Source organism: Urocampus carinirostris, chromosome 9 (genome assembly GCF_059441175.1).
Source record: "Urocampus carinirostris isolate Australia breed hairy pipefish chromosome 9, RoL_Ucar_1.0, whole genome shotgun sequence".
In the NCBI taxonomy this organism is placed as follows: Eukaryota; Metazoa; Chordata; class Actinopteri; order Syngnathiformes; family Syngnathidae; genus Urocampus; species Urocampus carinirostris.
In genome coordinates, this window is record NC_142357.1 from 6656652 (window position 1) to 6684296 (window position 27645).

The window sequence follows — 27645 nt, forward strand, 5'->3', positions numbered from 1 at the left end:
AAACATTATGCTTTCAAAACTGCTTATTAAAAGAGAACACAAGCCACACTCTCTTCATGCTCAGGAAGCTTTGTGTGGGCCGAAAACCTTCTGGGGCACATAGACAAGTGAGACAAAGGCTGAATGACTTAAGAGGATATTGTTAGAGCCTAGCAACAGGAAATTACGATATCTGAACACAAACATGGTTCAGAACAAAGCAGGGTGAATAGAACCAAACATAGAAAGTGAATAATAGTTTGGACAAAGAAATTGCTTGGCCATGGCAAGATCTTCTGCTTCCTGTCTTGTCGATGCTTAAAGGCATCACAATGGAAATACGAAAAGGTAAGGTTTATTGATTGCTATTGAGGAAAAAATGCCAGAACAACAGCTGGATGCTTTCTTTGTTCTTCAAGTTTGAGGAATGTCAGCTATGTGTGGAGTGTGTGCTCATGCACATGTGTTGATTTTTTTTTGTTCCATTCCTGTTGCACACTTAAAAGTGATCTCACTGGACCACTTCCAAAATAGCTTAACAGTTATTTTGATTGTCTTGTAAATTTGAAGGGTAAACACTAGAAAAAGACTTATTTGTTGCAGCTTACCATCAATACCAATTTCTCCACCCTTTTTCCCAAGTGACACAATTGCACTTTAACATGGACTTATGCTGCTAAGTTTTTTTAAAAGCACTTTCAATGTTTACATTATTTATGGCTTTTAAGTTCTATGGATATTTACTTTATTTACATCATTGTCATTTTTGGCCAATGTTATTTTTTCATTCCTACACTCTTTAGGGTGGATCTGCTTCTTGTAACCGAGGAAATTTAATAAAACAAGGGCCCAGTAGAGAGCTTTTAAAACAGATTGGGAATTTTACATTGTGAGGGATTTTTTTTTACAGTCCTCCACTGTTCTCCAAGTTCAAACTTCATTGATGTCTTTGCTCTTTAAGTTTCAGCTACACAATAAACTTATCAAATATATAGATAATATGACAGGACAACATTGTATACATTATTTTTAATCATTTGACTGCTCATATTCATCCATCCGTCTATCAGTGCAATGGCTGCTAATTCAACAGCCTGGTTAGACAACCACTCATTTGAATAACCTAGTCTACTCTGAGTTTCACTTTGGCTTTTTGCACTGGTTATAACAGGCATGCATGCAGCGGACGTGCACTCTGTTTAAGGGTGCAGCTTCATCAGTGAGGTTCTCTATGTGGAAAAAAATAACACCCATATCAGTTAAGTTTTGTACATACAGGGAGGAAGATGTGAACGTGATTAAGTTTCTTTTTGCCTGAGCTAGCTTTTTCTCTTCAGAGCGGCACATTAAAAGCCTAAAGACGGACTCAAGCAGGGGACTTCAAATATTTTGTATGTAAGTACTTAACAAAAACACACAGACTTGTGATAGATCTTTTGAATCAGTGTTAGTTGTAATGTGCAAATGTTCCCTCTCTTCCTGCAGTATGAATCGAATTTAAATGAATCCATTTCCTTTCTTGTATCAGGACTGCCTTTGGATTACATTTGTTGACATTAATGCATTTTTCGATAAGAAATTTAGGGAGAATGCACTGAGCTCCTCCCCACAACAACATCTACCAAGAGCATGTATAAATATTTCTCAGAATTGACCCAACTGCTATAAAACAATAATAACAATGAATAGCAGCTGCCAAAACTCAGAGGAGTTGCGTATGTATCAGCACCAAATGTATGCGGTGGTGTACAGCATCATTCTTGTCCCGGGGTTGCTGGGGAACATTGTGGCCTTGTGGGTGTTCCGGCTTTATGTCAGAGAAACCAAGAAGGCGGTAGTGTTCATGATGAATCTGGCTGTGGCTAATTTGATGCAGGCATGCCATTTTTATGTACTATATGATTGCTTTTCTATCTTTACTGGGTTGCAGAATGACAAAATATATGTATATTTTCTACCTTTTAAATACTGGGTATCAGAGTTAGGCGCATTACAAAAAAAACAGTTATTAGTTAATTCATCAAAAAAATAATTAAATAATTTTACAGATAAAAATACCAAAACACGAAAGAACACGTTTACTGTAAATTCTGTGCTAATGTTTGTACTGCCTACCATTCGCTACTGGTGACAAAACCAAATATACGCATATAAGTTCAAGTACTGATTGCAGTGTTTGATTTAATAGTTGTACATTTGGCTAGGATGCGAGTATATGAGGTAGGGAGAATATTTCCATGAGGAAAAATTTAGCAATCTCGTACTCTGTGCTTGAGACAATGGCGCCAGAAACAGAGAGAAACTGGAGTGTCTCAGTTAGGTGTTCGGTTGCTATCTCTAAAGATTGCACAAGCCAATAAATAAGAAGGGTTCACTGCCATTACAAGTTGGTGTACATATTTTTTATTATGTGGCTATTTTAAAGCAGTTACAGGGGGTGTGGGTTTCTATTCCAGTATAGAGTATATGGTAATTTTTAATCTTCTAGAATATTTACTTACAGAGTAACGTGACATGATGCAGCAGTATTCAGATATCACAAGGCATAATACTTCATGGTCTGCATTTAGTAAGTAGTGAAATAATGCTTTAACACACTGTGGGGTATTGAGAGTGGAATTACAATATTTAAATTATAACACGGTACAGAACTCATGGCGGCGCCCTGTTCGGCTGTGGCTGCATCGGCTTGCAACGTTTTTTTTTTTACACGTCGGCCATAAGATCCAGTCTTCGACTCAGTTTTAATGGCGCACAAAGTCGGCTCGAACTGCAGATTAAGATACGATCGCAGTTTTTTTTTGCTGGATATGCGATCATCCAGACATCAAGCGCTCGGTGTTTACTAGCCACGGACTGCTATGTCAACAAGACCCAGCGGCCTACAAAGCAGCGAAGCAGAGTGGCAAGACAGCGGCGTGACCGCCGAACGAGGACATCAAGCGCTCGGTGCTACGACCACTCGGGAGTGTTTATTAGCCACGGACTGCTATGTCAACAAGACCCAGCGGCCTACAAAGCAGCAAAGCAGAGTGGCAAGACAGCGGCGTGACGAGGAAGCGGGCCGGGCTAACAGCTAGGCTAAAGGCTAACCCCTCTAACATCCATTTTGCTCTCCAACGTTAGCTCTCTGGACATTAAACTGGACCATTTAACAACTGGAAGTGGCATTGAACCGCGAGATGACGAACTGCTGCGCTAAAATTCTGACGAAGACATGGTTAATCTTAATCTATCCCGGCTGACGTTCAAAGAAACTGTGCGGGTCAGATGTATCGACATTTTGTTCTGTATACACGTGTACACGAATGACAATAAAGTGAATCTGAATCTGAACTCATCACAGAGAAAAGCAATTGTGTTCCAACGTGGTCCCTTGTAAGGCATCCCAACACTGCTATGCATACCAAGCTTTAATACACTTTGTTTCAGGTTCTTTGTCATCCGTTAAGGATCTACTACTACCTTAACAAGAGCTGGCCATTTGGTCACAATGCCTGCATGATCGCTTTTTATCTGAAGTATGTCAACATGTATGCCTCCATCTACTTCCTGGTGTGCGTAAGCGTTCGGCGCTGCAAGCTCCTCATGTATCCGCTGAAGTACAACGCCTCCAAGCACAAGATAGATGTGGCCATCCGCGCCCTCGGGTGGCTCTTGGTCTGCCTGACCTCCCTGGCCTTCCCTCTTCTGAGGAACACAGGGTCCGAGGACACCCTTGTGACCTCAAGGACGAGTACCACCTCTCCCGAGGATGACACGGTCTGTTTCTCTGAGCTGCCCATGCACATAGTTAGCACATCAACAGCCTGGGTTATCTTGATCATCGCTGAACTTCTCGGTTTTGTCATCCCCTTTGGTCTGGTGTTGAGCTGCACCTGCCTGACGGCTGGGAGCCTTCAGACAAAGACACATAGAGTCATGCATGACCGGGGGGAGAAGCATAGGGCTTTAAGGATGGTTATGAGCTGTACTATTGTTTTTTTGGTGTGTTTCGCACCTTATCATGTCGCTATGCCACCGAATTTCTTGGCGAAGGCAAAAGCATTGAGCAGCTGTGTTTTGAAGGAACTGGTTCTCATTTGTCACCCTGTCGCACTGTTCTTGGCTAGTCTGAATTGCAGCCTGGATCCCATATATTACTTTACAACCAAAGAGTTCTGGAGACAACTGAGCAATTCTAAAATAGCAGAGAAGGTGAGCTTATCTTCTTGTGGATTTTGGGTTATCCGTTTTTGTGGAAAGATCAGGTACATACATTTCGTCGTGATTTTTTTATTTTTAATATGTACATGTTTTCTGTGATTTTAATCAAAAATCACTTTATGAAAGATTAGTTTTATAACATACATGTTTCTTTTTAAATTGTGGTGAGAACAGATCTACAACTATTTGTACCAACAAGGGGATCATTACAATCACTCAAACTTTTAACTTTTGAGTTAACTAATTTTTAAACCCAAACAATGATTGCCACGAACAATTGTCATAGGGCATAGCCGAAAGCAGTACCACCCAAACCACCTGCCATGCGGATGGCTATAGAGATCAATGATCAATACTTACTGGGGTGATATTGAATTTGATAGTGAATCTTAGGGTGAACCAGCATTTGTAATCTAGGAAATTTTAATAAAAAGAAAGGGTTCAAAGAACAGATTGACATTTTCTCATCTGTGGGTTTTTTGTAAGTCCTCTACAGTCTGCTAGCAAGATCAAAATTGTTTTGATCAAAATATAACATTATCACATGTGACTTGTCCGCTTTTAGTGCAAAGCTTTGTTCTGCATAAATTATAGGAATACTATCAACAGCACAATAGAAAAATGGCACAAAAAAATACAGTGGTAATGCGTTCAAAGGACACCATCTTGTGGACTTTGATGGTAAATGGTCATAGAACAAATACACAGCTCGTGTCAATTCTAACATTGTTTAATTTATTTGCACAGAGTGAATACATGAATGTTTCAATTATCTTTAATCACAAAACAGAGATCCGTTAAACGGCTGTACACTCGGACTGGATTCGGTTAGAAAACATGTCTACACACAAGTCATGTTCGATTGTCTTTCTAGACAGGCATCATGTAAGGACACCTTTGAAAATACCTGGGACCACCAACTCTCACAAAATGATCATTTATAACAAACAGGGAGTCCTTGATTTACAAAATACTTTGTATTGGTACGCTGGTGAATTTACTCCAGAATTTGCCCAAGTCTGGCGACCTTTCAAGTGAAAATGCACGCGGGGGCTCGTAGGTAGAAAAAAAAATAGTTAAGGCTTACAGAGTTTGCATCTTCTGCTGATTATGTTATGATGGATGCAGTAAACTTTTAAAGACAGTGTTAGATTTAAGTGGAGAAATTGTCAACGTGGAAGACGTTTGCTTTCAGCACAGAAAGTCTCCAGAGTAGAAGACGCTTGTCTTTAAGGTAGTGTAAAACAAGGTGGGTTAATAAAGATATTCTATTTTTTTTAATACTCTGAGTACAAAAAGAATTTGCGCATCTGGGACGGATGGTGTATCGAAGAACACAATGTTCTGGGCGCAAATGTCAGACAAAATACACGTGCCAAAAAGTCGAAACATAGGGCAGATCTGGGCATTCTGGTCAGTGAGGGCTGCACATCCTGCCAGATTGTTTAGGTTTCTCTGCTCCAATACAGGTCATTCTAAACAACGGGACTGTTAACAAGCTCCTAATAGCATGTCAATGAGCTGAGATTATGTATCACCAGAGTTTAAGAAGAGAAACCTCTAAAATCGGGCTAGACATGCAGCCCACAAGGACCGGAGTTCCAAGGTCTGTCATAGGACATAGTGAATCGAGGACTCCCCTTAATTCCAACACTGAACCATTTACATTTTTTCCAAAAATTGGATCACAACTAACAGTAACTTTCACATTTTTTTATGACACAAATACTCGAAACAAATTATCATAATGTTACATACAAACGAGGATAGACACAATGGTCTTCTACAGAGTTAGGCTGTTTTTAACTAAGCTATAGTGAAATAAACACAATCTCCTTCACTGCCATTGGCGGTTATAGACATCAAAAATCCATTTTAGCAGGGCTGACAGCAAATGAGATATAATACAGCAAGACAGAAGAAACTTCAGGAAAGAGCCTTCTGGATTTGTGCTTCTAGACAGTTGACACTGCAAAGTGATGTGTGCTATCATACTACGACATGAAAACTTCCACTACGGTACTGTAGAACTCATGAGCTGCTTTGCAACTCTTAAGCATGGGTAACAGAGGAGCGGTATGCCAACACATACTTGGCAGATGTAATACAAATGTTGAAATACAGAAGCATACCAAAGAGTTAGCGGAAGCCTAGAAAGACAAGACTAATATCCTGTAAATCCTCAGTTAACTGGAGGATGCCCTGTTTAATTGCAAGACTTGCAGGTTAAGTGTTGAAATTCAAGAACAAATACATTTTGAAGGGAATCTAGCAGAGGAGACTAAAAACTCATCACTGCGGGTTAAAGCAAGGAATGCAAACAAAATTTTGAGATGCACTCTTTAATACCTCTTCAACACTGTTGCTCACCATCGCACCGTCAACTCACTCTGGTTCAAGCCTTGCAGATCCGAGTCTGTGTTACAAACTTGTTTTCAAAGTGATGGAACGTGAAACAGTCCTCAGCAGAGCGCTTGTGGATTCCACCATCTGGAAAATGCAAAAAGTAAAATATATATTATATATTTTTTTCTTGGGTGATAAGTTTATTGAGCCTTTTTTGGCTTTTAATATTGAAAACCTGCAAAGGATATTGCATAGGATGGCAGCTCATTATTTTGACTATTATTCTGTTCAGGTTTTTTGATGATGATGCAAAATGACATCATCGTCACCATCTGTCAATCATGTTGCTTTCTTTCTTTCTTTCTTTCTGTTTTTCAGCCAAATGTTTCATCATTTGCATCTTTTAATCTGCAGAATATGATTTTCTTTTCAGTGTGATTTTGTTCAGTTTCATTTCGCTGCACTTTGCCGAAATGCGCCTTCAACGCCCAGTGCGCACATCAGCGCCAAAGTGGTTATTTGGGCGTTGCACTTTGAAGTGCACACTTGATTTGAGGGACTCAGCCCAAATGAATCCCGAAGCTGCGTTCCTCGGCCGAAACACACACTTTTGCGCCTAAGTACCCACAAGCTTTGGGTTTACCCGGGCGCTGAAGTTACCTTTTTTTTTTTTTGTGCAGTTTTAGTGTACTATTTAAGCAACATTGTAGGAATTTTGTAAGGCAATGTATATGCATATGTTCAATTACTTTGGGCTCATTCCCTCAAATCAAGTGAATCGGTTGGGTTGGGTTTGGCTGGATCTTTTAGGCCTGATCTTACCTCAAATATGACGGTTTTACCTTGTACTACTGTGATTTTTTTATCATTATTTAGTTACATCTGAGGTGCTGGCTAAATGTTGTAATAATTGAAACTAAAGGATTTAACGGCCGCAATAGTTGCGCTGGTATAGTTTCTGAGCTCTCTGATCTTTTAGGAGTAGTTGGGTCATTTCCTTTTTATAAATGCTCTATTGACTCACTCATGAATGAGTTTAATGCTACTCTGGCTAGTGTCCTGGATTCCGTGGCACCCCTACGGCTTAAATCAAGACCTAAAAGACGCACACCTTGTTTCACTGATGAAACTAGATCACTTAAACAAGACTGCAGGAAATCTGAACGAAAATGGCACGCTACCAAGCATGAGGTTTTCCGTCAAACCTGGTGTGACAGCTTGTAAAAGTATAGAGCAGCCCTTGCCTCTGCAAAATCAGCCTTTTTCCCAAAGGTGATTGCCGCACAAAAGAATAAGCCCAAAATCCTTTTCGACACTGTAGCATCGCTAACTAAGCATCAGATTATTCCAGATAGTTCAACCCATTCAGCCCATTACTTCGTGGTCTTCTTTAATAAAATGCATACGGGAAGAGATTTCTAAAGACCATGTAAATACCTCACATATTAAAGGTATGAAAATTAGATGCGCGACATGGGGGCTCTCCAGGGATTTTTTTTCCCAATTTAGTGATCTGTCACTTGATAATCTTAAACAGGTGGTGAATACGGCCAAACTGACTACTTGCCTGTTTGAACCGCTTCCGGGTTTGCTGAGTTAAGGTCTTTTTGGGTCCTAAGGACTTCAGTTCTAAATATTATAAACATATCACTTTCCTCAGGTGTAGTTCCAGCGGCTTTTAAGTCCGCTGTTATTTAACCTACACTGAAACGACCCAACCTTGATCCAGAAAGCTTATGTAATTATACACCTGTCTCAAACCTATCGTTTCTTTCTAAAGTACTTGAAAAAGTGGTGGCACAGCAGCTGAATGATTTCATATCCGACAAGAATCTTTTTGAATCTATGCAATCAGGATTCAGGGCTAACCACTCTACTGAAACAGCCCTGATTAAGGTAACCAATGATCTTCTACTGGCAATAGACTCCAGCGCTCTCTTGCTGCTGGACCTTAGTGCTGCCTTTGACACTGTGGACCATAATATCTTAATAGACAAGTTGGAAAAATGGATTGGTCTCTCAGGAACTGTCCTCTTATGGTTCAGATGCTACCTCTCAGATAGGATGCACTGTGTTAAATATGGAAAAATTACATCTTAGCCCTTTGGTGTTACCTGTGGTGTTCCGCAGGGTTCAGCACTTGACCCCCTTCTTATTATTTTTAACATTTACATGCTTCCATTTGGTGATATTATTTGCAAGGATATCTGTTTCCATTGCTTCGCAGATGACACTCAACTCTACCATCTGATGGAGGAATCAAGCACACTAAACTGTGAAAAATTGGAGGCCTGCCTCACTGAGACAAAAGAATGGATGTCACTCAACTTCTTGTGCCTAAACTCTGAAAAGATCGAAATGTTATTATTGGTCCACCTAAATGCAGTGACTTGTTCTCAAAAACTGCTCTCAACATTGACAAAGGTAATATCACCCAGAGTGAATCAAAAATTTAGGTGTCATATTTAACCCCTAACACCCAAACAAGTTAGGCACCTCGGCACCTAAGCTGGTCATGTTTTTGTCCCTCGAGATGAAACGGGACACAAGAAAGCGGCCATGTCACTCGGGTCAGGGTTGGGTTGGGTTGGCCATGGTCCAAAAATGTTTGTGTGTTTTTGCTATTTTTTCCCCCTTTTTTATTTACTTTGTTATTGTATGTTCTGTCTTGCTGTTGGTCACCCCTCTTGAGGGATATGACCAAGTTCGATAGATAGATAGATAGATGTTTGACCCCAATCTGTCCTACCAAACACACATTAAGAATATTACTGGAGCAGCTTTTTTCCATCTTTGCAACATTGCTAATATTCACCCTATGCTTTCCCAGTCCGATGCGGGGATTGTAATTGTAATGTGTTTGTTACTTCCCGTCTCGATTACTGTAATGCACTACTTTCCGGTCTCCTGAAGTCCAAAATCAAGAGCGTTCAGCTGGTATAAAATGCTGCAGCCAGGCTTTTAACTAAGACAAGAAAGTTTGATCACAGTACCCCGATTTTAGCTAGCCTGCATTGGCTCCGTGTTAGCTGAAGGTGTGATTTTAAGGTTCTGGTGGGATTATACAAAATTAAGCATGGACTTGCTCCCTCATATCTTTCAGATTCAATTTACCCCTATGCTGGTCTACTAGTGATCCCAAGAGCCAAGGAGAGAACGGCAGGTTCAAGAGCGTTCTTCATTCGGGGCCCGGAGCTGTGGAATGCTCTTCCTCCTGAGTGGAACTGTTTAAATCTAAGCTTAAAACACACATATATGTTTACCATATCTGTGCATTGTTTGTTATTGCAAAATCCTGGAAGGGGGAGTACCTCATGTGCAGTCCCTTCTCAAGGTTTTTGCATTTTCATCAAGTTGAGGTTTTCGAGTTTTTCCCCGCCCTCATGTAGGTTTTAGATCAGGGGATGGTGTAATAATAGTCTGTGGTTTGCAATAATCTGTGGTCTGTGCAGCCCTTTGAGACTTGTTGAGTGATTAAGGGCTATACAAATAAACATGACTTGACTTGTTCAGGAGTGTAACTTTCCTTTTATGAACATAAGAGACTTTAAACTGATCCACTGGGTAGTGCTAACAACCATATACAAATAAACTAGGAGGCGGTTTTATGAGAATTTCACCTGAACATGGTGCTTTTCTTCGAAAATAAAAAAACAGTATGTCCATGCTAGTGCTGGGAGGATGACCACACACGTCGCTGACACATATGAATTAATTAAGCTAGGCTGATCATTGTTGCATTAGATTCAATGCAGTTTCATGTAGGTTATGGATCAGGGGATGAAGTTATCATAGTCTGTGGTTTGAAATAGTCTTTGGTCTGTGCAGCCCTCCTTGTGATTAAGGGCTATACAAATAAACATGATTTGACCTCTAATTCCAAGCAAAAAATGTTTTTCTTCTGTTAAAGGAGCAGTGGCTTGACCACTGCCAATAAAAAAACATGTATGTAAAGAAATGTGATTTAAAAATGCATCCAGTGCAAAAAATAATACCAAGAATAACTGATTTTAAATTTTGTTTGAACATAAACTTAACAGTCATAGATGAGCCATAGCCATAAAAACAACTATTCTAAAAATACCTTATACCTTAAATGGACACTGTTTAATGTCTGACCACCAAACACCATGGTATAGTGTAGTGCAAGAGAAAACAAGTGCCAAAAAGCACAAAGAAGAATACAAGCTATAGATACTCAGTGACCAAACTGAACCTTTCGCAATATTTTTTAGGTAGGTGGTGATTTTCAGGTAGCCGAAGTAGCAAGATGGTGGACAATTATACCAGCTCCCTCTAGTTGAGTACCGTGTAAAACAAATAAAAGTTTCTCAACCTGTTATTGGTTTAGATATTGTACGTTTGTATGATACTTACTTTATAATTCAATATTTTCTTAATGATTTTTTTTACCACTAGGAGGCGTGAAATAATGTTTCCCTTATCCAATTCCTTCATTTTTATTCCGATTTCTTTAACTATTATTTGAATATAGGTGAATATAGATAAAACCTATGGATTGCTGGGTTTACAAATAAAACCATCAAACATTTTAATCAAAAAAGGATGCAATTTTTTTAATGGGTAAACTGGAATTGGAATTGAATTACATTTAATGCAATTCAGGGGAAACCTATTTTAGTCACTCTGTTAAGTAAAAATGAGATACTTTTTGAATATATTCAAGATAAGAAGCTGTTTTAAAGTGATTATAAAGATTTTGTTGATCCAAAGCATTCTGGGAAATTAATTACTGTTCTCCCACATTACCAAGCATTTTTTCTCTCTGACTTAGACATTAATTAGGTGAGCCCTTTGTGTTCAAAAGGTTACTTTTACATAATGATTTAACATAATTTGATTTTTTTTTGTTGGCTACCTCCATTCAAATTCCAGAATTTACATCTTGCATACAACCAGATAAGCAAATTGATTTTGATACTAACGTAGTGAAATGTCGTCAACTGACAGTGGTTGCAAGGTAACATGCAAAGTAGCTGGTTGAACTTTAACATTTCTTTACTAAACTGCTTCGCATGGTGACCCCCACCCCCGTTTTTTAACTGTACTTTTTTATATTAGTGTTCTGTGTTCAGCAACCATGTGTGTCCTGAAAGGAGTTTCTTAAGAAAATAAACAAGATGTATTAATGTGATTACAACAAGGTGCACCAGATCAAAAGGCACACCTAATGAAATGAAATTATCTGCATTTATATTGCGCTTTTCAAGTCAATGACTTTCCAAAGCGCTTTACAATGTGCTCCACATTTCCCAATAGCGGCCTTGCAGCCATGTAAGGCCCCAACCTGCCTATTGGGGGTATTAGCGTTTCAGTGTCTTACCCAAGGACACTTCGACATGTAACATGGACGAGCCGGGATTCGAACTAGGATCCCTTGATCCCAAGACGAGCGCTCTACCTCCTGAGCTACTGCCGCACCTAACAAAAAAGTCTTTTGATATATATTTTTTGTATAAAACGCTAAAATTGCACATCAGAATCAAATATGTCGTATATTAACGTATTCATTCATCCATCAGAATATATCATTCATCAAAATTTCATACAATTGCATAACAATGAATGAAACAGGAAACAAAACCAGATTGAGGCGTGGAGTGGATTGGATCCCATCCTGAGACAAGAAAGAACACGGACAACACAAAAAAGGGGTTTGAACCCAGTTGTAATTAATGTAATTTAATTGTGAACAGCTATCCATGTCCCTGGCGGGGCTAGTGGTTAGCGTTCGGTGGCTAGTTTGATCCCTGTTATCATTGTTATGCAATAGTCAACGATCAAAAATTATATTCTTGAATGATTAATAATTTGCACAAAATTGTAATTTTATCCACATTCAAGGCGCAATAGAGTATAAGGCGCATGTTCAAATGTATGGCCATTTTGTTGTTTTAGGGTAGGCCGTCTAGTCTGGAAAATTGATTCATTAATTGAAAAAAAAAAAAACAGTGGAAATTAACAGTAAGTAACTAATACACAGGCAGGCTTTGTCAATGCAGACCTGGTAGGCTGGCACGGCGCTCCATCCGGTAGGTTTCCTTGCCGGTGCACAGCCTGCGGATGTAGAAACCCAAAGGCTTGATGTCCTCAATGCGCTCGGTCACCACCAGGTCCTCTTGAACCAGGTAGCTGCGGTATGAGCCAGACTGGAATGCATCAGAGCAAATTGAGATTAAATGCTCAGACATTTCTCACAATCTACATTTATACAACTCTGAGTTGGGCTCTCGCATCTCTGGGGTTGATGTCACCGAGGTGGTCAAAAAGCTCCTCGGTGGCAGAGCTCCGGGGGTCGATAAGATCCGCCCGGAGTTCATTAAGGCTCTGGATGTTGTGGGCGTGTCATGGTTGACACGCCTCTGCAACATCGCGTGGACATCGGGGACAGTGCCACTGGACTGGCAGACTGGGGTGGTGGTTCCCCTCTTTAAGAAATCATACTTCTCAGCCTCCCTGGTAAGGTCTATTCAGGGGTACTGGAGAGGACGATCCGCCAGGAGGTCGAAGCTCGGATTCAGGAGGAACAGTGTGGTTTTCGTCCTGGCCGTGGAACACTGGACCAGCTCTACACACTCTGCAGGGTCTTTGAGGGTGCATGGGAGTTTGCCTACATGTGTTTTGTAGATTTGGAGAAGGCATTCGACTGTGTTCCTCGGGAGGCTCTGTGGGGGTGCTTCGGGAGTATGGGGTACCGCACAGTTAGGAGTTCAAGTATCTCGGGGTCTTGTTCACGAGTGGGGGAAGGATGGAACGGGAGATCGACAGACGGGTCGGTGCAGCGTCTGCCGTCATTCGGACCTTGTACCGGTCCGTCGTGGTGAAGAGGGAGCTGAGCCGAAAGGCAAAGCTCTCGATCTACCGGTCGATCTACGTTCCTACCCTCACCTATGGTCATGAACTTTGGGTTACGACCGAAAGAACACGATCCCGGATACAAGCGGCCGAAATGAGTTTCCTCCGTAGGGTGTCTGGGTTTTCCCTTAGAGATAAGGTGAGAAGCTCAGTCATCCGGGAGGGACTCTGTGTAGAGCCACTGCTCCTCCGCATTGAGAGGAGCCAGTTTAGGTGGCTCGGGCATCTGATAAGGATGCCACCTGGAAGCCTCCCTCGGGAGGTGTTCCGGGCATTTCCCACCGGCAGGAGGCCCTGGGGGCGACCCAGGAAACGCTGGAGAGACTATGTCTCTCGGCTGGCTTGGGAACGCCTCTGGGTCCCGTCGGATGAGCTGGAGGAGGTGGCTGGGGATAGGGATGTCTGGGCTTCCCTTTTAAGGCTGCTGCCCCCGCGACCCGACCCCGGATAAGCGGAAGATGATGGATGGATGGATGGATACATTTATACAGCAGGTCACCATATTTACATGATTAGATTAAAAGTAAAAATGACACCACAAGGATTATTATTACACAAGACATCATGACCTGGACTTGCAAATTGAAAAAATCTGTTTATTCAATTCAACTGGCAAACTATCTCTTTCTCAGTTTTGCGCGCTTGTTTATGGTGGTGATGGCCCTGGAAAGGAAACTGTTCCTGGCCCGCCACATAATTTTATGTGGCCCGTAAGAGCTTAAATTGTCTGTGTGTCTAAAAATAGGCCAAGAGTGCTGTGACTAAAAACAACATTTCCCATAACGCATGTCAACTACAACAGCTGAGAAGTGACAACTTACTGCCACAATATGGCAGCGTTTCCATATCATGGCCAATGAATGGAATTGAAAAATATATAACCCCAAAAACGTCCAAGATTTTGATGTTTCGTATATTTAGTTTATAAACTTTTACATGTGCAGTGACATTTTTTCAACAACACAGTAATGTTTATGACTAAATTAACTAATTGATTATGACTTATTTTACATAAATGAGTAGTTACATTTATTTTAGAGTTATATACACTATAACACTCACCCTGGCCACCACCTCTTTGACCTGTTGCTCTCTGGTAGGCGCTACAGATCCCTTAAAACAAGGACAAACAGGCTCAGAGTTTCTTGACCTGGGCCATCACCACCATTAACAAACATGCAAACTGCGAAGAAATATCTTGCGACATATTTGCGATTTTTTTTTTGTTGCTGCTAAATGTTATTGCGCTTCTTTTTATTTTAATACTGTCATTTAATACACTACTATTATAATTTGGACCAGACTCTATACATTACTTAGTAATTATTTTGGCCTATTTATCCTGACACACTTGTATCTTACGTTTCTTTTTAAAGTATTTATTACATGTGTAGCCTGGAGTGCCATGTCAAATGTTTTTGCATAAAATGTTTCACAACGTTGATATCAAAGAGAATTCAATCCAATTCAACTCACCATCAGCTGCGAGAAGAGGTCAACGAGGTCTTGAGGAGGCAGCACCACCGATGTGTTAAGTGGGATCACAAAGCAAGTTCTCAGAGTCAAATCCAGATATGCCGTGAGCTTCTGCTCTCACAAAAAGGCACGCAAACGTCAGCAAAGACAAGAATCTGGCAGATTTGCACTTACAGCCTTACCCTGTTGAAGTCATGGAGGATGTAAGCAGGGTCCCCGGGCCTGAAGCGGGGAGGTGGTAAGCTGATGACGGCCATGCTGTCAGTAATCTCCACTTCTTCTTCCACTTGGGGGAGATAGTATGGCTGTCTCTCAGCATCGCCGACGGTTGACATGTCACTGAACTGCATGGCGCCGTGATACAGCCTCTGAACACGAAACCACTCATTGATATGATGCATAAAACTTCACTGGATCATTATGAAGCACGTGTCAGATGTGTGGCCCGCAACATCATTTTATGTGGCCCCCTAAGAGCTTAAGATGTCTAAGCGTCTAAAAATAAATGGGTCAAAAGAGTGCTTTGACAAAAAACTACATTTCCCGCAATGCCTGTCGACTTTGATATCCGCAAATTGATAGCTTAGTGCCACTAGACGCTAGCATTTTCATATCGATTTCTATATATTGGTACTTTTTATACATTTTATTCACTTTTAAACATTGTATTCAGTCTTATTTATAGTATGGACTTCAGCATTTTATGGTTGAACACTGGATTATTGTATGTATGTGGGTGGGTGTTGTATGCTACTCTGTGTGCCTTTTAATTGCCCTAGGGACAGATAGAGTTTTGATTGATTGATTGATTAGTGGAATTGATAAATAAATGATCATTAAAATGTCCAAGAACATATTATCATTTTGTTATTCAGTGATATTTCTACAAGAGAGATCAAGTCATTCTCGGCCTGTACAAAAAATAACTGAAAAACAATAAATTTGTTCCCAGCTTTCTTAAAACATCCAAGTTAAACCTAAATAGCTAGGCATATTCACTAAAACCCCATTTAAATAGTAAATAAACATAGAGATGCCTGCCTCACTGAGATAAAAGAATGGATGTCACTCAACTTCTTGCGCCTTAACTCTGAAAAGACCGAAATGCTAGTTATTGGTCCATCTAAATGCAGTGACTTGTTCTCAAAAACAGCTCTGAACATTGTCAAATGTAATATCACCCAGAGTAACTCAGTCAAAAATTTCGGTAACATATTTGACCCGATATGTCCTTTCAAACACATGTTAAGAATATTACTCGAACAGCTTTTTCCCCATCTTTGCAACATTGCTAAAATTCGCCCTATGCTGTCTCAGTCGGTAACAGAGATTATAATTCATGCGTTTGTTACCTCCTGTCTCGATTACTGTAAAGGACTACTCTCCGGTCTCCGGAAGTCCAAATTCAGGAGCCTTCAGCTAGTACACAATGCAGCAGTGAGGCTTTTAACGAGACAAGAAAGTTTGACCACATTACCCAGATTTGAGCTAAACTGCATTGGCTTACTGTTAGCTTAAAATGTGATTTTAAGGTTCTGTTGGTAGTATACAAAATCATGCATGGACTTGCTCTCTGATATCTTTTAGATTTTATTTCCCCCCATGTTCCAGTCCGGAGCCTTCGCTCTGAAAATGCTGGTCGACTAGTGATCCCAAGAGCCAAGAAGAGATCCGCAGGTTCTAAAGCGTTCTCCATTCGGGCCCCGGTGCTGTGGAATGGTCTTCGATTTGCAACCTCAGAGGAAATGTTTAAATCTAAGCCTAATACACACTTCTATTCTATAGCATATGAATAACCTATATTTTACGTTGACAATATAAGGGGATGGTGTCATAATAGTCTGTAGTTTGCAACAGTCTTTTATCTGTGCAGCCCTTAGAGACTCTTTATGATTAAGGGCTATACAAATAAACATGACTTGACTTAATAAGAAAAATAGGATGTTAATAATTGACTACAAAGCCTCAGTCTCCAGAGTTAACGTCTGAAAATGATCATAATTTGTATTTTCTGTTGCATATGGGGGAATTTTTTTGTCTTAAAAGACTACTCGTAATTTGAATTTTTCGTAGCCCAAGCACCTTCTACATAGTGTTATTATTATATATAATTTTGTATTTTTAAAATATGTCTGGTGACATTTTTTAATACAAATGTTATGATTATGACTTGAATAATAAAATAATAATTACATTAAGGAGTAGTTACATTTATTTCACACACATTTACATTTAGTTAAATTTACAAGTTAGATCAGGCCCTTTAAGGACAGTCATGACATTCATGTGGCCCTTGGTAAAAATTAGTTAGACACCCCTGTTATAAAGCAAAGTAGACTCAATTTAAGATTAAGATATACTTTATTTGTCATTCTTCTATACGTGTATACAAGACAAAATGTCGAAACATCTGACCCGCACAGTTTCCATAAACATATAAATATAAGTATGTAATCATTAGTTGAAGCATTTTGAAAATGGATACTGTAAAATAGTGCAAAAGACTTGTGAAACAAGCGAGTAGTAGGATCATATAATGTACAAAATACATGGATGTGCAGTAGTAGGTAAATAATCATAACTATTAGTACTGTACAGTAGTGCAAGAATGCAAGAGGAGCAGCTGAACAGAGGTGTAAAATGGGCAGCTGATTTAAATATGTCCCAATCTGTGCATTCCAAGTCCTGTAGTGCCTCCATTCCCCCTTCAGTTCAAACCCTCATCTGCTTCACTGTATATTTTCCTCTAGTCAGCGGGGGCTTCTAAGCAGGAATGAGCATATCATAAAGGTGGTCAGATGCGATAAGGTGGGGGGGATCTCCCCGTGCTTGCGTGGGGTTCCGGGCACTCCGGTTTCCTCCCACATTCCAAAAACATACATGTTAGGTTAATTGGCCGGTCCAAATTGTCCCTAGGTGTGAATGAGCGAGCCCTGCGATTGGCTGGCAACCAGTTCAGGGTGTCTCCTGCCCAATGCCCAAAGAGAGCTGGGATGGGCTCCAGCACCCCCGCGATCCTACTGAGGATAAGCGGTGCAGGTAATGGATGGATGGATAATGGATTTATAACAGCCTTTTGAAATCTGCCCACACATGCTCACTTAATTCCGTCATTTACACAAACGAAAATTAAAGAAAATAAAGATTTCAATCTTATTAAAGTACAGATTTTAAAAAATATGTACAACTTTATTTCAGGAATGCTATGACCTAACCTTATGAAGTACATCTGTTACATCACAATTTATTGCCCCTTCATAACTACTTTTCATTGCAGTATTGTTATTCCAGTTGTTACTATTTCTTCATTGCACTTCTTTTATAACATAAGCCAGTCTTCATGCACTCCGTTGTAAATGTTGTTGCCACTTCATCCTGACAGTATTTAAACTGATTTTTCTCTTTAAAGTCTTTATTACGCATTTACTCTGGAGTACCATGTCTAATAAGCAGGTCGGGCGCCTTGCATGGCTGCACGGCCGATATTGAAGTGCGAGTGTGTGTGTGAATGGGTAAGTGTGAAGCACATTGTAAAGCGCTCATTGACTTGAAAAGTGCTATATAAATGCAGACAATTTAATCTTGTCTCAGACAATATTTCACAATGTTATGAATGATAATAAAGGAAATGCAATGCTAATTTAATTAATTTAAATGCTTTTCCCAATCAAATTACATTTTTAAGATATTTGTAGGTCTTGAAGATATCCTCTATTTTTCAAATTTTTGAGAAAAAGCATTCTGCCTTCTGAAACCAGGCCACTAATTTACTCATTTCCAACAATTATAATTATAAAAGGTAACACCTGATGAGAAAACGAATATCTTATTCAAGCACAGCAACATTTTAAAAATATGCGCAACTTTATAGGGTAGATCTGAGGCCATCAGCATGTATTGTTTCCTCATAACTAAACACTAGAGGGAGCTCAAGTATTGAATTGAATTAATTGTATTCATGGTCATCGATATCAACGAGGTGAAACATAGTATAAAACGCAAATAGACTATGTATTTAAATGGAAAAGTAAGATCAAAGACTGATTAGATTAATAGGCAAAATTATTCACAACATAGTGCTTAGAGATGGGCCTAAATTGAAATATAAAAATACATAATATAATTTAATACACCTGAGCAGAAATGTAACCTTAAATTTGCTTTCTAACTTACCAATTTTATTAGCGAGCATAGACTCAAGTTTTCATTGGAAATAGCTAACTGCACAATAAGACTAAATGCCACAAAAGTGATATATTTTTTTAAAGTAAAAATAATCAAGATCTTGTCTTGAAAGACGTATATGTGTATACATTAGATATTTTTGGCAGTATTAGGTATACAAGCCTAACCCTAACTGTGGAAGACTCGCTGTAAATAATTTTAAGGAGCTGTACAGAATAAACTTTTTTTTTTACTTGCTGGAGCCATCCCCTGGATTGTGTCATCACTGCTGCAGTCAGCACATTCATGATGCACGTGCTAGTTCAGACGCTCCCTACTTACGAACATTCGACTGACGCAAAACGGTAGAAACAAACAAAAAAATTCGAATAAGAAAGCTTGACGAGTTTGAGAAAATGGTCAGAACGCTTTTTTCGGACACTTTTTACCCTCTTGATGCGCCAGTCCCAAAAGTAAGTAAAACCTCACTTATATCTTTATATAGCATATTATTTTATTAAATGTTTATTTTTATAGTACAAAACTATACAGATTAATTATACAAGCATTAAACATACTCACATAAACCGTAGACATACAAAATATAGCACTGAAGCAACTTACGAACAAATTCAACTTACTAACAAATACAACTTACGAACGATGGTCCGGGACCTAACTCGTTCGTAGGTCGGGCAGCCTCAGTTCGTGCATTTCTTAGATGCAATTGAAGAAAAGACCTGGTTTGGGTCACTAGTGCAGCAGTCAGCACAATCATGATGCTCATGCTAGTACAGGCAATTCTTAGATGAGAAATGAAATGAAATAAAACGATCTGCATTTATATAGCGCTTTTCAAGTCAAGACTTCCCAAAGTGCTTTACAGTGTGCTTCACATTTCCCAATAGCGGCCGTGCAGCCATGTAAGGTGCTAACCTGCTTATTGGGGGTATTAGGGGTTCAGTGTCTTACCCAAGGACACTTTGACATGTAACACAGAGGAGCCGGGATTCGAACCGCGATCTCTTGATCCCAAGACGAACGCTCTATCTCCTGAGCCACTAATATATACTGTATTTTCCGCACTGTAAGGCGCACATAAAATCAGATTTTTTTTTTTAAAAGCTGACTATGCGCCTTATAATCCGGTGCGCCTAATATATGGATCAATATTGAATTACAAGGTCTCGCAACTTACGGTAAGCAGCCACCGACACCATTTTTTGCGTAGAAGAAGAAGTGCGCTGTGCATACTGGGAAATATTAAACAACGATTCTCTTTTACTTGTGCGTTTGTATAAAGACCCTGAAATGGCTCCTATTAAGTGACACGCTTACAACGCAGAGTTTAAACTCAAGGCGATCAGTCACGCAGTAGAACACGGGAATAGAGCAGCAGCGAGAGAGTTCAACTTGGTGTATGTTTACGTTGTAGCGGGCAGAGACGGGAGTCGTAGGCGGAGTGTCAAACAAAGGTGCCAACGAAAGCTGCTTTAATGACATTTAAACTTGCAATCGAAACTTACAAAACAAACCAAAACACGAGAGTGGCTCGAGCCGGCAGAATTAAGAGTCCCCCTAGGAAATTGCTAACTGAACAATGGTTCCATGGGTGAATTATATAAAACCCACTACGTTTTACATTTTACAGTTATTATGTTATTGCTTTACTGTTATTGTTTTGCACTTGTTGTTTTTGCACATTACGAGTGTCACTATATTGCGATTGCACGTTTACGTTTAATTTACCATAACAGTATCAGACGTTTTTTTGCGTGTTGACTAAATGGAGGAAAAGTAAAATGTTATGTCTTGCTGTTGTTCAAAGATGTGTCACGAAAATGCTTTACCTCAGAGAAAACAATAAAACGGCTGTTTATTCATTTTGGGAGTGAATGGAGTTGTGGAAGGCTTGTTTGTTATCTATTAATAAAGTTTGACTGACCTATCTGACTGTTTTGTGGACATTCCCTTTAGCGCGGCACCATCTAACGGTTGCATAACGTAACTACATCCTCTACTGCAGCCGAGTCAAGTTAAGTCACATTTATTTATGACGCCCTTAATCACAAAAATGTCTCGAAGGACTGCACAGGATTACAATTACAAAATTGCACAATTACCCGATCTTAAACCAGCATGCACTTATAGCGCCTTATAATGGGGTGCGCCTTATGTATGGAAAAAGTTTATAAATATATCATTCATTGAAGGTGCGCCTTATAACACGGTGCGCCTTATAGTGCGGAAAATACGGTATATTTTTTGGGGGGGAGTATAGTTTGGCGTTTGGACTATACTTGTAGGAGGCCTTTTCTTCCCTTCACAATTTTCATGCTACACTAACAAAAAAAACTACAATGACGAGCATTAAGTCACTAGCCAACCACCTCCTCTTTACTCCTACCTCATGTATTAGATGTCCCTAGCTTTGCTAAAAGTAAAATATAAAGCAGAAAGGTGCAGTGGGAAAAAATATAAATTCTCTTTAAACTCAGCTAGACATTGTTATCACATACTTCATAGAGAAAACATTCTACTTTTAACTTTTAGGGACACCTAACGACGCACCCTACCTTTAAGTAAATAATGAAATAAAACAATGTTGTATGTGTATTGATCGATAAATTCATTTACCTTTGGAGTGAAATATCGATAAAGACATGCTCCCCCGACGATGAGACCACTTAGGATGAAAGCGATTCCAAGCAGTGTGACCAAACAACGACCCGTAGAGCCTGCGATGGCTACCGGAGCTCCAGCGATCTCGGGGTCTCCTCCACACGTAGCACCACAACGTGCATGCATGCACGCCTGCACCTAAGCAATAAAACACCGTTAAATATTTGTCGTCAATTTCACCTCAAGGACAAGATGCACCGATTGCAAAACTGTTTTGTAGTTTGCAAAACGTATAACGGTCCAGGAGAGGTGCAGCGGCAACTGCAGGCCTGCTAATATTTCTTTACGACGCACGCACTGTGTCTCACCTTCACGGATGGTTCCTTGGTGGCCAGCGCTTTCTGCGCCAAAGCGGGGTTGAAAGCAATTTTAACCATGGTGCCAAAGACTATCCGGATTCGTTAATGAACAAGAATAGTGCTATTGGTGCCAGACCTCGGACTGAAGCGTTAATTCTCAACAGCTCTGCTCTGTGACGCACTTTGCAGCCTTTGCCTGGTTTGATCCAGTACTTCCGGTGGCAGGGATTAAAGATGGCAGGCAAGAACAGAGTACATTATTCATTTTAAATTTAGCGGGCGAAACACATACACCCAAATTGTCCTGATGTCAACAATATTCACGCTATTCATGGGTAAACACACGTTAATTTTTTTTAATTTAATATTGTTTAGATTTGTACTTAGTGCCATCTAGTGGCTTCCAAGTGAGGTAAACCACATAATGACAGCAGTGGAGGTAAGGGCTATTGTTTACGTCTGTCACCATGAGGAAAAACCGGATGTCGGTTGATAGCCTACAAAATAAACTCTAGGTGTCGTCGAGGAAACAATGTTTTATCTGTCAAATAATAAACTGAACACACAAATTCGGGGGCCCATTTATCTATGGTCCAAACTCCCGAGCCTGCAAGCATGATGTGCACTTGATGGGCTATAGTGATTTCCACACTTGTGTAGGAGGTTTTATTATGCACCACAAACACACACACACACACTTATATGTATGTATGTATGTATGTATATATATATATATATATATATATATATATATATATATATATATATATATATATATATATATATATATATGTGTGTGTGTGTGTAAAATATGACACAAAAATGTGACACAAAAGCGTCATTAGCAGAGTTTATTTTTCAAATGGTAAATGGTCTGCATTTATATAGCGCTTTTTAAATCAATGAAGACCTCCCAAAGCGCTTTACAATGTGCTTCACACGTATCCATTCACACACACAAGAAACCCACAAGTGAATATTGTATGATTTGAATGTGAACAAAACAGGCCTACTCAAAATATTGGAGGGAAATACTTTTCCAACAGTTGTTTAAGAACTGTTATCAGTAATGTCACACGAGTACTAGAAGGCAAAGTGTAGTGTGATGGGCTCCTATCCAGATAGCGCGTGGACCAGATGATGAAGGCGCTGTATCTGATTGTTAATCATGGAAACCAGTACTATCTGTTTCATGCGGGGAAACCAACCACTATCCCTAAAACGGCCTGGAGAGGGATGGGTGCCACTTAATTGTACTTGCCCAAGACATACCACAGGAAGTGGTACCCCGGCGACCCTGGTAGTGAAGGGATCTGTAAACCATAAATATTGTGTAATTGTTTTTAAATGGACCATCTCAGCTGGACCTACATTTTTTAAAATCAGCCATGTGCATGGCAAAAAAACAACAATTGATATTACTCTATAATGAATTGAAACAACCACTTAGTGAGTATAATACTGGCTACTCATTTTCTATTAATACTCTAATAGTCTACCTACCAGTTGTCTACTGTATGCCTGCTGGCCAAAGAAACAACTTTCAATGTGGTATATGCATCCACTAGTCCCAGTCACAGCTCCATTGTACACATATTTACACATATTTTCAATCCTTTCCGGTCAGTGGTGGTCCTCCGCTTTTTCTCTTTTGGCTTTGTTAGTCTTGTTCGTACAAATAAATGAACGCTCGTTCCTTCACCGTTGCTCTAATTCCATGCAAAAATTGTGGCATCGCTCCAGTCCTTATAGAAAACTATAAGAATCTCCCACTCCCACGAACATCCAAACTCAGCCAGGCTATGATATTTCCTCCATTAAACAGACAGATTGGACCAGTAATCACCACTGAAAGGTACATAAACAGAGCAGCTGATTTTTGTAGCTAACTCCCTCTCCTCTTAGCCCGCACCACTCACTGCAATAATCCTAAATGGTCCCGAAGGTTTGTTTATGGGCTCTTCTTACGCTGTGTTTGATCTGAGGCCTTGCCCACATAGGCATGCACATGCACACTTATATTGGCACACACTCGCATAGTGCAAGACAAATGGTCAATATTAACAGCAAAAGTGAACAGTAATCCCTAGCTGTATTACGGTTTATCCGTTGTGGTCTTGTTACTTAATGGATTTTCATTGTGCATTCTGTTCTTCATTCTGTTTGGCCAAACAGCTGCCCTTTCTCTGCCTGTGTCTGCCTGTTTGTCAAAAACATAGTTATTTAAGTTGTTCACGTACGTAAAGTGTTAATAAAAGCAAATACTGTAAAAAAAAAACTACAAAAGCATCTGCTCAAAATAAGATGCTTTCTTTAACCTTCAAATGTGGATCTCCACATGCTAAAGCAGGGACGTCAAAACGCAGCTTGGCCAGATCTAGACTATCTGGGACCTGATACAGACTTTTTGTTCTCTGGTGGGCTGGATTATTAAAATAATGTAACTTAAATTTTTTTAGCTTGCTTTAGTTTTACAGTTTTATACCTTTTAATCAGTCTCCTCTAGTAGCCTACCCTGGGGAAAAAGACTTTCATGTTTAGCATGAAATGTGTTAACTGGTCAATTCAAACAGTTGAGTGAACACAGATTTACACCTGAACCAGCTCATCGCACTATAGAAACTCAAGTGGGGGCTATGAAAAAATGATTTTGCTCTAATTGTTGTACTGGTATAAAACGAATAAATATACATACAAAATAAAACTTTTAACAGTGCATAGACAATACCATTAGACTCCATCAAATCAAACGACTAGGCTTAGCCGACTAAAGCTGTGAATATGTATATAATTTACTGCCGTCTAGATGCCAGAGGGAGCATTTGGTGTGCATCTATTTGAAAAAAATCATCACTTTTGATACAAATGACGTGGAGACTCGTTTCTTTTATGACACCCTCCGAAATTTATGGCAGTCTGGATTAATTAATCCAATGGGCCGGGAAGATAAAAGTAAAGTTATTTTTGTTGACCTTTGATTGATGATTTTTACTTTTAAGGAATATCGTCCCCCCAATAGCTTCTCAAAGTTGTCAATGAGGCTAAAATGACTTGCACCTCACACAAGGTAATCTTTTACTCGAATTGGGGAATTGCTGACTTTGGTCTGTGCTGGGAGCGGTGGAATACAAGTCAGACTGCTTATCTTTGCATGTGTATCCTCTTACAATTTAATGCTGATGGCTTGTCAGCACCCCGCATGGAGAAGGAAGGGGAGGGAAAAAGGTGGGAGAATTGATGACAATTTGGAAAAAAGCAGGAAGGGGAATGGTAAAGAATAGAGCACTGATGTTAAGTCATTGAAATATAAAATTTAAAAAATATCAAATGCAAGCTGGCAGGAGCTTGTTAACGGTCCAGGTGAACGGAATCACCCTAGTTGAAGAAGAGAAACCTCCAAAATCATAGGAGGCATGTGGCCCTCGAGGACCGGGTTGCTCACCTCTGGCCTAAATCTAACCCTTACCCCAAGCCCAACCACGTTTTAGGTCTCAAAGTTGGCCTTACTACATTAGGACCTCAACATTTCAATACTGTGTACTGTTGGTTCTTATGATGTGGATAAAATTCTCAAAAATAGTCCAAGAAGTGCACACATGCACACTTTTAAAAATGGTCCATCCCATTTGAGATATTCCATTTACTTCAGACATTACTTTGACCTTGGCCATCAAAATCAGTTGTGTTATCCTAACCCTAGTCTAAACCCTAAAGTCCGTTTCTAAACTGAACTCTAAAACCAAATATTGGGTTAGACGGATCAGGATCACCCAAATGTCCTAAAAGGGACTACTATTCCTTGCAATCACAGAAAAGTCCTAAAAACAGGACGAAGAATGTTGCAAATACAAGTACAAGCCTACACACGCACACACACACACACACACACACACACACACACACACACACACACACACACACACACACACAAACATGAACGAGAGATTACTGTACAAACATTCGTCTTTTTTTTTTTAATGACCGAACATGATGAGCATTGTCTGGATTGTTTTGCACATCAGTGCTTTCTTACATCGGTGACATGTCTTCATGTGTTTTTGTGGAGGTGATGCTAGAATTAGGAGACCAGCAACAGATCTTGGTGCACATGTGTTGGAAAACAGCGATTCTGCTTCAAAGACAAAATTCCCCCCTGAAACTCACACGACCACAGTTTTGGCCGTCACATATGGCTCTCAGACAAGGCTGACAAATGAGTCTTTCCTGCAAGTATCAGCTTCTAAAGCTACTTTAGTTCTTGCCTGTCTTCTGCTTGTCTTTTTATCATTTCTGTACGATACCCGTGAGGAAACCTCATAATACCACACTAAAGGAGAAGTGGTGTGTGGGTTCAGTGGGCAGGATGTCAGCTTGCAGACGAGGTTTGGGTTGCAGAGGCTCTCAGAGGATGTTTGTGTGAATTATTCACTGAATGTGTGAATTGCCAGAAACAAGTATTGTACACCTGTCCAGTTTCAAGCATACAAAAGCATCACCTTTACTCAAAATCACTAAATCTAATCAAATCTTCATCGTCGTTGTCACTTTTACCGGTAAACCACTACTGGTAGGTCCTGGAGGTAGAAATTGTGGCGGATTCTTTTTCTTGCTTTTACCTCGCGGACATGGTTCAATTGATCAACACAGGCCTAGAGCTCCTTTCTGTGGTTTGGTGAGAAAATAACATGTGAAGAGATATACAGTACCAGTCATAAAAAAATAAAACTCACTGATACGATAAAGTGTTTATAATTTCTCATATAAGTCTCACCAGAGTATAGGTCACAGTGACTAATATCACGCAAAATACAGTAGGCAGTGAAATACTTCAATATTAAATTTTTCCTTTTTCCATCCATTTTTTGGAATGTCCTCAGACTAATATGTTATAAAGAAATAATAATCATAACCTTCTTAATATGATTATGATTATTTGCATTGATGTGATGTTTTAGATTTGAACTATTACATTTAAAGAACAAAAAAGATGCAGTACTGCGCAAAATAGTAGCTTCAAAACAAATGTGTATGCTGCACGACACATGCGCGTACCTATATAATGTGTTCCATGTAAATCCCTAGCACCACTGTTATTTTGACACGGACTCAAAGTTCATAATTCTGCAAAAGAGGACAAAAGCGATGAGATGAAAAGAAGTGATGGCCTCCTTGCATATGTGTGTACTGGTATGTGCGTTCACATTTCACATGTGTGCTTGATTGTATTAGAGGACTTTCCTGCCTTTCAGAATTAAACCCTGCTCAGGATGTAGTTATGGAGCGCTAATTTGCAAGCAGTTTGATTACAGACTTTCTGCTGACCTCCGCCAACATGCACACACACTTAGACACACGCATGAACACTCACAACACACATAGCTCTCTCTAGGTTTCTCTAGTTCTCTTGCTTCTACCCCTCTCTCTCTCTCTCTCTTACACTCACAGGTACCATGAGTGTTGGAGGGATGACCTAATTGGAACCATAAGGGGGACAAAGTGATGTCACGTAAACTCACAATACTCTTGTGTGTCATGTGTCACTGTTTTTGTTCTATAATGTCCAACCCGCATGCAAGAATTTGCACACTGTATACATAGGTCCTTGTGTCCATGATTG

At 39.8% G+C, this 27645-nt stretch overlaps 2 protein-coding genes and 1 long non-coding RNA gene across 5 annotated transcripts; 2 read left to right on the forward strand and 1 right to left on the reverse strand.

Annotated features, from left to right (window-relative positions):
- The first annotated feature begins 182 nt into the window (after window positions 1–182).
- On the forward strand, window positions 183–9726 carry LOC148359197 (uncharacterized). 2 transcript variants are annotated; one of them, XR_015851381.1, is made up of 3 exons: window positions 183–327; window positions 8759–8955; window positions 9635–9726. It is a non-coding gene; the product is annotated as an uncharacterized LOC148359197 (long non-coding RNA). The 2 variants fall into 2 exon arrangements; XR_015851380.1 differs by lacking the exon at window positions 183–327 and adding an exon at window positions 1229–1374.
- Window positions 1661–4534, forward strand: gpr174 (G protein-coupled receptor 174). The gene is made up of 3 exons (XM_088344280.1): window positions 1661–1855; window positions 3412–4176; window positions 4472–4534. Exons 1-3 carry the CDS (start codon window positions 1661–1663, stop codon window positions 4532–4534), a joined length of 1023 nt encoding a protein of 340 aa, XP_088200406.1.
- LOC148359199 (integral membrane protein 2A-like) lies at window positions 4900–22252 on the reverse strand. 2 transcript variants are annotated; one of them, XM_088344397.1, is made up of 6 exons: window positions 22038–22252; window positions 21685–21861; window positions 15066–15251; window positions 14884–14994; window positions 12557–12701; window positions 4900–6675 (listed from the first exon to the last, which is right to left on the reverse strand). In XM_088344397.1, the coding sequence occupies exons 1-6, from the start codon at window positions 22104–22106 to the stop codon at window positions 6581–6583; spliced, it is 783 nt and encodes a 260-aa protein (XP_088200523.1). In that variant the 5' UTR covers window positions 22107–22252; the 3' UTR covers window positions 4900–6580. The 2 variants fall into 2 exon arrangements, with proteins under 2 accessions (XP_088200523.1, XP_088200521.1); XM_088344395.1 differs by having other exon boundaries at window positions 21685–21867; window positions 22038–22251.
- Between the last annotated feature and the right edge of the window lie 5393 nt (window positions 22253–27645).

Excerpts from the sequence above, each read along its gene's own strand:
- gpr174 (XM_088344280.1), top strand. The coding sequence starts at position 1,661 with ATGAATAGCAGCTGCCAAAACTCAGAGGAGTTGCGTATGTATCAGCAC. Across the intron at positions 1,856-3,411 it reads CTGTGGCTAATTTGATGCAG|GTTCTTTGTCATCCGTTAAG; the intron begins GCATGCCATTTT and ends ACTTTGTTTCAG. Across the intron at positions 4,177-4,471 it reads ATTCTAAAATAGCAGAGAAG|GGCATAGCCGAAAGCAGTAC; the intron begins GTGAGCTTATCT and ends CAATTGTCATAG.
- LOC148359199 (XM_088344395.1), bottom strand. The coding sequence starts at position 22,106 with ATGGTTAAAATTGCTTTCAACCCCGCTTTGGCGCAGAAAGCGCTGGCC. Across the intron at positions 14,995-15,065 it reads TCCTCCATGACTTCAACAGG|AAGCTCACGGCATATCTGGA; the intron begins GTAAGGCTGTAA and ends TTGTGAGAGCAG. Across the intron at positions 12,702-14,883 it reads ACCTCTTCTCGCAGCTGATG|TCTGGCTCATACCGCAGCTA; the intron begins GTGAGTTGAATT and ends GATGCATTCCAG.